General features: G+C 36.8%; 1 protein-coding gene across 1 annotated transcript; it reads left to right on the top strand.

Moving 5' to 3' along the window:
- Positions 1 to 227: 227 nt before the first annotated feature.
- On the top strand, positions 228 to 5695 carry LOC103524582 (serine/threonine-protein kinase mig-15-like). Its single transcript, XM_026819949.1, has 8 exons — positions 228 to 422; positions 913 to 1039; positions 1574 to 1831; positions 2687 to 2863; positions 3297 to 3502; positions 3963 to 4092; positions 4246 to 4304; positions 5352 to 5695. The coding sequence occupies exons 1-8, from the start codon at positions 228 to 230 to the stop codon at positions 5433 to 5435; spliced, it is 1236 nt and encodes a 411-aa protein (XP_026675750.1). The 3' UTR covers positions 5436 to 5695.
- The last annotated feature ends 3175 nt before the right edge of the window (positions 5696 to 8870 follow it).

Here is an 8870-nt window from a genome sequence, read left to right as displayed (position 1 = left end):
TCATTTCCTAACAATTGCGAGAGAGGAATCCTGTTTTCTCAAAATTTAATATAAGATTTAGAAAATGGTGGTCTGACCAGGGTCAATTATTGTTCCAAACAGGGGAAAAGGCATCGAGTACCACTGTTTACCTTGAGCTTAAAAAAAAAGAGAAACTCGCGGGTGGAAAATAGCACTCGTCTTTCTCCCTGAAATTCCTTCTGACTAATTTTTCGAGAGAAAACAATATGATGTGTCTAACTGTTCTTACTGTTCCGCTGGTTTTGTATTTTCAGAACCGAGATAACAATCATCGTGGTGAATCGTACGCCTCTCAGAATACACCGGGAGCTCGCACCTCTTCAGTTCTACCGGATCTACTCACTCAGACCTCTTCCAGTTCTGGTGCCCCGGGACAACGCCAGGACAAGTCTACTGAAGAGGTGAGAACACCATTTTTGAAGAGGTTTGATAGAGGGAACTGTAATTATAATTACTAAGATCTTATCGTTCCGAAATCGAAGAGAGAAGGAAGACGGGGTAGGAGAAAGCCAGCCGTTCCGAGAACGAAGATTATCCCATCAGGATAAAGTCTGCCCCGGGCGGGAATCGAACCCGCGGCCTAGCGCTTACAAGGCAGACGCGCCACCAACCAAGCTAATTAGGCTGGGTCACCCCTGCTGTTTTATGTAAACCACAGGACAGGGTAAATGCGCTTATCACAGGCTCGCCTTTCTTATTAAAATTCCTTGTATTTCGCACTTCTCAAAAGTTATGACGTAAAATTAGGGAGAAAAACATTGCACAACCATTATATTTGCTGCCGTGACGTCAAAATTTCATTAAGTTCCTTTCATATTGCTCTTTTTAAGATCTGCGCTTGTGCAGAAACCCAAGAAGAATATAACATTTATTTTTCTCTCTGGTTTCCAGTCTCGTCGTGAAAGTCATGTCAATGTAAACGTTACACCCACATGTCAGGATCTAAGTTCAGACACACCGGAGATACGCAAGTACAAGAAGAAGTTTGGTAGTGAAATCCTGTGCGCTGCTCTGTGGGGTAAGTTCTGTTGCGTATTTTTACTGGGGTAAATTCTGTGAGAAATAGTTCTCTGTGTTTATTGGGTTAAGTCTTGTCAATGGAAATTTTGCATTTGAAGAAGAAATTGGTCGATTCCTATGTAAAATGTTGTGAAAACCCAAATTCTGAAGTCAAAACGGCGAAAATGTATTAAAAAAATGTTCGGTATAGAAGGAACTGCAACAATGGGAGTCTTATCGTTCGGAAATCGAGTTTGCCTCAGGCAGGAATCGAACCCGTGACCTAGCGCTTACAAGGCAGACGTGCTATCATCCAAGCTAACTAGGCTGGTTAAGGCTAAAAATAGAGTGAAGTGGAGAGTATAAATCTTTATGCTCTTCGCACTATGAAGTTTGAATTTGTTTTTCCCTCTCTACCTTCTCCATGTTATCCGCTCGACTGTTTTTAGGGTAAGGAGACCCTTTAGTCCTATTCAAGCAGTATAAATTGTTGGAAACTTGTTTTCACATTTTACTGATGATAATAATAATAAATTATTCTTTCCCTCCGCAGGTGTAAACCTCCTGATCGGCACGGAAACAGGCCTCATGCTGCTAGACCGCAGTGGTCAGGGCAAAGTCTACCAGTTGGTGAACAGACGTCGGTTCCAACAGATGGAGGTACTCGAAGGTCAGAACATCCTGGTCACCATATCCGGGAAAAGAAACCGAGTGCGAGTGTTCTACCTGTCCTGGCTGAAGAGCAAGATACTCAAGATGGACGGACAGGTTGAGAGACGGAACGGATGGATCAATGTGGGAGACTTGCAAGGTAACATAGAACGTGGAAACAAAGTGTAGAAACAGGAACAATATTTAGCAAAGTCTTGGAACACTTAGCAACGTCTAGGAACATTTAGCAAAGTCTAGGAACATTTAGCAAAGTCTAGGAACATTTAGCAAAGTCTAGGAACATTTAGCAAAGTCTTGGAACATTCAGCAAAGTCTAGGAACATTTAACAAAGTCCAAGAACATTTAGCAAAGTCTTGGAACATTTAGCAAAGTCTAGGAACATTTAACAAAGTTTAGAAACATTTAGCAAAGTCTAGGAACATTTAACAAAGTCTAGGAACATTTAGCAAAGTCTAGGAACATTTAACAAAGTTTTAGGAACATTTAGCAAAGTCTTGGAACATTTAGCAAAGTCTAGGAACATTTAACAAAGTTTAGAAACATTTAGCAAAGTCTAGAAACATTTAGCAAAGTCTAGGAACATTTAGCAAAGTCTAGGAACATTTAACAAAGTTTTAGGAACATTTAGCAAAGTCTTGGAACATTCAGCAAAGTCTTGGAACATTTAGCAAAGTCTAGGAACATTTAACAAAGTTTAGAAACATTTAGCAAAGTCTAGGAACATTTAAGACCTCTCTGATACGCTGAAGGCTTGGGTTCTAGGAACATTTAGCAAGTCTTGGAACATTTAGCGAAGTCTAGTCTTCTAAACTCTGACATTTAACAAAGTAAATGTTCCCAGACTTTGCTAAATGTTCCTAAAATTTGTTAAATGTTCCTTGTGTTTGTTAAATGTTCCTAAACTGTTGAAATCTAATTGCACCTAAACACTAGCACAAGTTAATTCTACGTTATTCTATTCATATTCTATTGATATTCTATTCTATTTTACAGGTGCAGTACATTTCCGTATTGTCAAATACGAACGTATCAAGTTTCTGGTCATCGCACTCAAGGATTCAATAGAAATCTATGCATGGGCACCTAAACCCTATCACAAGTTCATGGCATTCAAATCATTCGGTGAACTCGGATACCGACCCCTCCTAGTAGATCTGACCGTAGAAGAAGGTAAGTGTGAAATAATGGATTTGTATTTTAATTTGATTTATTTATAGTCTGGCTGGGGGACTTTAAACAGGGAGTATACCAGACCTAGAACTCGTGAACATCGTCAAATGTCGCAAACTTCAATACTTAGGTCACATAATGAGGAACCACCAAAGATACACCAAAAGATACGAGCTACTGCGAGGCGGAAAAAGAAGCCCAGGAAGAAGAAGAATTTCCAACCTCAGATTCTGGGTTCAACAAGATCTTAGCAGAACTGTTCCGGATAGCAACCAACAAAATCAGAATAGCCATGATGATCGCCAACATACGGAATGGATAGGCACGCGAAGAACAATACCAGCCTGAATTTTCCCTTGCTAAAGAAATCGCACTCAGCGAAGTAAGATTTATTTTTCGTAGCCAAAACCTAATGTCAGCCTTTATATTTCAGGTACTAGATTGAAAGTGATCTATGGGTCGGCGGATGGGTTCCATGCTGTAGATCTGGACTCAGCCATGGTCTACGATATCTATCTACCTAAACATATTCAGGGACCAATATGTCCACACTGCATCGTGGCGTTACCTAACTCTAACGGCATGCAACTACTCCTCTGCTATGATAATGAGGGAGTCTATGTGAATACTTATGGAAAGGTAAGAAGTTGATTGATTTGTCAGTTCTAATTCTAGATTAAAAGTCCTTTGTGATATTTTTCGAGATGAAAACATGAAGGACGGGATCGTTTGGGGACAGATCGAGAAAAATCACACAAAACCTGTTCAAATTGGATAGACTTGTTGTTGTTTACTAATTCAAAGGAATTGAGTATTAGATCAGGTTCCTAATTGGGTAGAATTGGCAGAAATCATAAAACAAAACCTTACTCATTTACAAAGTGTAGCAGGCTGAACTTTTAGATCAACCTAAGGTCCAAGTTAAGGTCGACAATTTTACATACTAGATCTATTGTTAGGTGCCAATTTTAATCGCATTTTCCGAAAGGAAAGCTCACCGAAATTCACTTCAAAACATTTCAGAAATTCAGTTCAATTTTCATCATATTTTCCGAAAGGAAATCTCACTTGAAAGCAAACCCTTCATTTTGTATTCCAGGTATCCAAGAACATTCTGCTACAATGGGGTGAAATGCCAACGTCTGTAGCGTACATAGGTACCGGCCAGATCATGGGATGGGGTAACAAGGCTATTGAAATACGCAGTGTAGAGACTGGACATCTGGATGGTGTATTCATGCACAAGAAATCTCAGCGCCTCAAGTTTCTCTGTGAGAGAAATGATAAGGTGAGCTTAGATTATTAATATTATTATACATAGATCATGGGATGGGGTAACAAGGCTATTGAAATACGCAGTGTAGAGACTGGACATCTGGATGGTGTATTCATGCACAAGAAATCTCAGCGCCTCAAGTTTCTCTGTGAGAGAAATGATAAGGTGAGCTTAGAAATTTCCCTTGTTAATAACAAAGGTTGAGTAGCCTAGGGCATCCACGCGTGAAATTTTGTATTAAAAACCAAATGTCAGCCCAACCCAATCACCCTAGGGCTGATTGAGAGGCTGACGATAAACGCCGACCCCGTCTGAAGACGTTAAAAGGCGAGGAAGAAGAAAATGAAATAAATTGGTTTTCAAAAATTATGGTACCTACGTTTTTTTTTTCTCATTATTTTATGTCCTGAATATACTCAAGTTTAGTGGTTAGCCAACTTGATCACTGAATTATCATTGTCATGTTACATTTGATCATCAATAAAGTTTGCTAATCTTTGATTAAGCCTAAGTGTGTTCCCGGTTCCCGGACCTGAACTTTCCTTTTTTCTCACTTACCCCCTCCATTTGCTCATAAAACTCCTAAGTAAGTGTTTTATTATTCAAATACAATCGTAAGCAACTTGCCTCTTCAGTGAACAGTGAACACGTGAACACTAAAGTAGATATAAAAAGGAACAGAAAAATGGGGACTATAAAGAAACAACTAGAATTTAAGTAAGTATTGGTGGTGTAGTGGTCAAGGCGCTCGCCTGGTAAACAGGAGGGCGTGGGTTCAATCCCAGCCGAGGTATGGAATTTTAGCCTCATATAATTTGAGAATTTGACCACAATAATAGTAGGAGCCCACTGCTGGAGTAAAGGGACTTTACAGTCCTATGCGAGCAGTATAAATAAGCACTACTACTATTACGAGTATACCACTGAGGTTGGCTAAGAAAGGTTGAGAACAGCTGTCGGTAGAGCTAACCGATGATATTCCGCCCGGGGCGGATTTTATCCTGATGGGATAATGTTCGTTCTCGGAACGGCTGGCTTTTTCCTATCCTGTCTTCCTTCTCTCTTCGATTTCGGGACGATAAGACCATAGCAGTTAAAGTTCCCTCTGTCAAACCTCTTAAAAAAAAAAAAAAAAAAATAATAAAAAAAAAAAAATAAGCACTATTATTATTATTTAAATTCTAATCCTTATCTCTTGTATTTATATTGCAGGTATTCTTCTCCTCGGCTAAAGGAGGTGGCCATTGTCAAATCTACTTCATGACCTTGAACAAACCTTGTATGGCCAACTGGTAATACCACCGCCATTTTGAATCAATACAATACAATGCTCCGCCATTTTGAATCAATACAACTTTCGGACGCCATTTTGGATTAATAATAAATACTCCGCCATTTTGAATGGATACAATTTCCAGACGCCATTATGATGGATCATTAGTGTGGACTGGTAACACCCGCCTCCATTTTGATTCAGAACTATACTAGTTTACTAGTGCGCCATTTTGAATCATGCCAGGCGCCATTTTGATTTAATGAAGACTATTTCTGGCTCCATTCTGTTGAATCCTTATTGTTAATTGGAAAGTTATTGTGTGTGCAATTTGTAAAGATAATAATCAGGGCTTGGTGTAGTTTTGTAATTTACAAAATTTCAATAAACAGATTAAGGTTCGGTTTATCAATAGATCTGTTGCGCTTACTTGGGTGATGTTTCAAAGTCATAGAGGAAAAATGAGGACCAACGGAATTTTTCTTTTTCTTCTACAAATTCTAGATCCCGAGATAAATCGATTTAAAAAATACCGGTAATTACGCTCCCGTAGGCGATGACGTCATAATTCATGACTCCCGCTTCGTTTGTTTGTGCGCAAGCGTTTCTGCGCATTTTTAGGTTAAGTCTGACGTCACAACTCTTTGAACTTTTTAATTAGAACGGCAATTAAAAATTGAATTTTCGACCTTTTAAAATTACTTTCTCGGAGTTTTGACCTCAGATTTGAATTTTTCCCAACTTTTTACATAGGAATCGACCATTTATTTATAATTTTTACCCATTTGCAACTGCTCCATTGCTTTTATCGGGCTGTTAAAATTATCGGCCAGTTAAAACACATTAAATTTGACAGCCTGATAAATGCTATTGATAAACCGAACCTGAGATACAACTTTTAAGAGGGTCATTAAGGGATAAGTATGTTATGACACAGACTAAAAGAGTCTGAGAAACTGTTTCGTTGCTGTCGAAACAGGCAAAGAGACATTATCTATTTTCTTTTTTGGCACATTTTTTGAAACGTCTCCTTTATTTAGTTAGGATTTACGGATACGAATATTACGTAAGGAGCGCTTGTAAAATACGAATTATGTAAAAGATTTATATTATTATCATTTTGTAAATGATTTTCTTTCCCTACTCTTCCGTTAGATTAGATTTTGGGCAATAGACAGTGAAATAGATTTAAGGCAATAGAAAATTTGATTTAAGGAATAAGAAATTTTGAATTGATAAATTTAAAATAAGAGTGAATTTTGATTTTAATGGTAAACGTACGTAAGCAGAGTTGAACTTTGGTCACTTCTGAGCAAACAAATTTAGAATCTGGACAATCTCGATTTACGTAAAAGGGGAATGCGGACTTAAAGCATATTTTTTTATCCGTATTATTCAGGGAAATCTGCAACAGAAAAAATGATAATAGACCGTCCCAAAATTGTCCAGAAATATCAAACTTCCGGAATTTTACCCAAGAATTCCAGATTCGATTCCCGGAAAAGTTATAATAAATAACTGATTGACTGATTCCCTATTTAAGTATTTAGCAATAATTCGTATTTTTGCTATCGACTGATACATAATGCTCTCTATCTTCTACCTCCGTTTGTTCTATTTGTTAGAACACATTAACAAAACTCTACATAACCATATGTACTTGTGTCACATTACTGCAATAAACTTCCTTTCTTTTCTTTTTTTATTAAATACAAAAATAAAGATATTTTATTATAAAAAAATATATGCGATGGATAGATATGATTCCTAAAGACATTGAAAAAAGAGGTTTAGATCCAAACTCTGTAGTAATTAACGAAGAAAAGTTCAAAGATAGAACATGGTGGAGAGGCTTTGTTCACAGTCAACCCATTTCTGGAACGACTTAAGATTTGATGATGATTAAAATAAAAAATCTTTGACATTTTTAGGTTGTTTATGATTACTTGGGGTTATACCCAGGCCCATCTTTGAGTGACTACAGATTAATCCAATGGGAATAAGTTAAACCTCCATTTGTGGCTCTGGGTATACCTTTTAGTGGTATAAGTATCACAGCAGAATAATTTATTTCTTATTTTAACTGTTTCTGTTTTCTGTCCATCTTTCTTCATTTCTCTTTTCTTCTTGATTCTCCCTTCTTCTTTCTCTTCTGACTAGTCTTGAATTTGGGTGCATTCATTGAATAGTGATTATTCATAAAATAAAATTAAATAGTGATATTTGGGATGAAGCAATCAATCTGTCTAAGAAGCTTCATGGTGGATTTCACCAATGACTTCATGAGATATTTCACTTATGGGAGAATTTTTAATGATCCAAACTCGAGTTTTTAAAAACTCCTCCTTTTTTGGATCACTAAAAACTTCTTCTTTGGATCATTAAAAACTCCTTTTTGGATCATTAAAATCAGTGAAATCTCTCAAGTCATTGGTGAAATCCACCATCAAACACACAACTGTGCCGTGATTTCAAATTGTTGAAGTTTGCACTAATATGAGGGTACTTACTTACCTAGTGTGTAACAAATTAACATTTCATTTCAAATGGAAATTCCAAGTATACCTACAGTTTTATTTTAGTTTATTTTTAATTCTTTCAAAAAAGTCATGTAAAATATTTCTATAATATAATTTATTATCCCCTCCCTTTAGTTATACTCGCGTATTATAAATCTTATACTTCCCAAGAATAAATGGAATTCTTCTCCCATTTTTACGACCTACTTCTCAGATAAATTTCCTTTGAGGAAATATCAGAAATTTTACTGTAGGGGATTTTTTCGGAGAAATTCCCCGGTGCGGTAATTGGCCATTGAGAGATAGATTTACATTTACGAAAATTTATTCGAGAAATTCCACTGTACGATAAAATTGTCTCTACGGAAATTTATCTTGTAGTCGTGGAAATTGAAGTTTGAATCGTACGATAAAAGACGCTTTGTTTTCGGGGTTATTTTTGGGCTTGTAAAAATGTTCGATTTTTAGCTAAATCTCTTTTAGGGGTAAGCTATTATTTTTTTTTTCTTACTATTTATATTATTAGTTATTATTTTATATTTTTTTGGTAACTATTTTTCAATTGCAGAGGGGGAAAATGTGAGTAGTAGGTACGAAATGCAAAGTGGGAACTTTTTTATGGAACGTGGGCTAGATGGAAAAGTTCACCCCAGACAAATCCTGTCATAAAAGAGTCAAACGTGTGATAGAATGAGACCTTTGATCCCCTTTGCTGAAAAATGGTTACCTTTCTTAATTTATTGTCAACTGGAAAAAGGATTCTACCCAGATATTCAAGAAACCAAAACAGGTGGTTGGTAAAGGGACTTAGTTGGGAAATGATGATTTATTTTATTGATTTATATTTTATATTTATACTACTTGAATGGGACTAAAATCCCTTTAGCCTCGCAGGAGGCTACTTTCATTACTGTGGTCAGATTATCAAACAATCAAATT

This window comes from Diaphorina citri, unplaced genomic scaffold (genome assembly GCF_000475195.1).
Source record: "Diaphorina citri unplaced genomic scaffold, Diaci psyllid genome assembly version 1.1 scaffold106, whole genome shotgun sequence".
Classification (NCBI taxonomy): Eukaryota; Metazoa; Arthropoda; class Insecta; order Hemiptera; family Psyllidae; genus Diaphorina; species Diaphorina citri.
The sequence above is the reverse complement of the archived record's forward strand: the minus strand, read 5'-3'. Positions and strand labels throughout refer to the sequence as shown.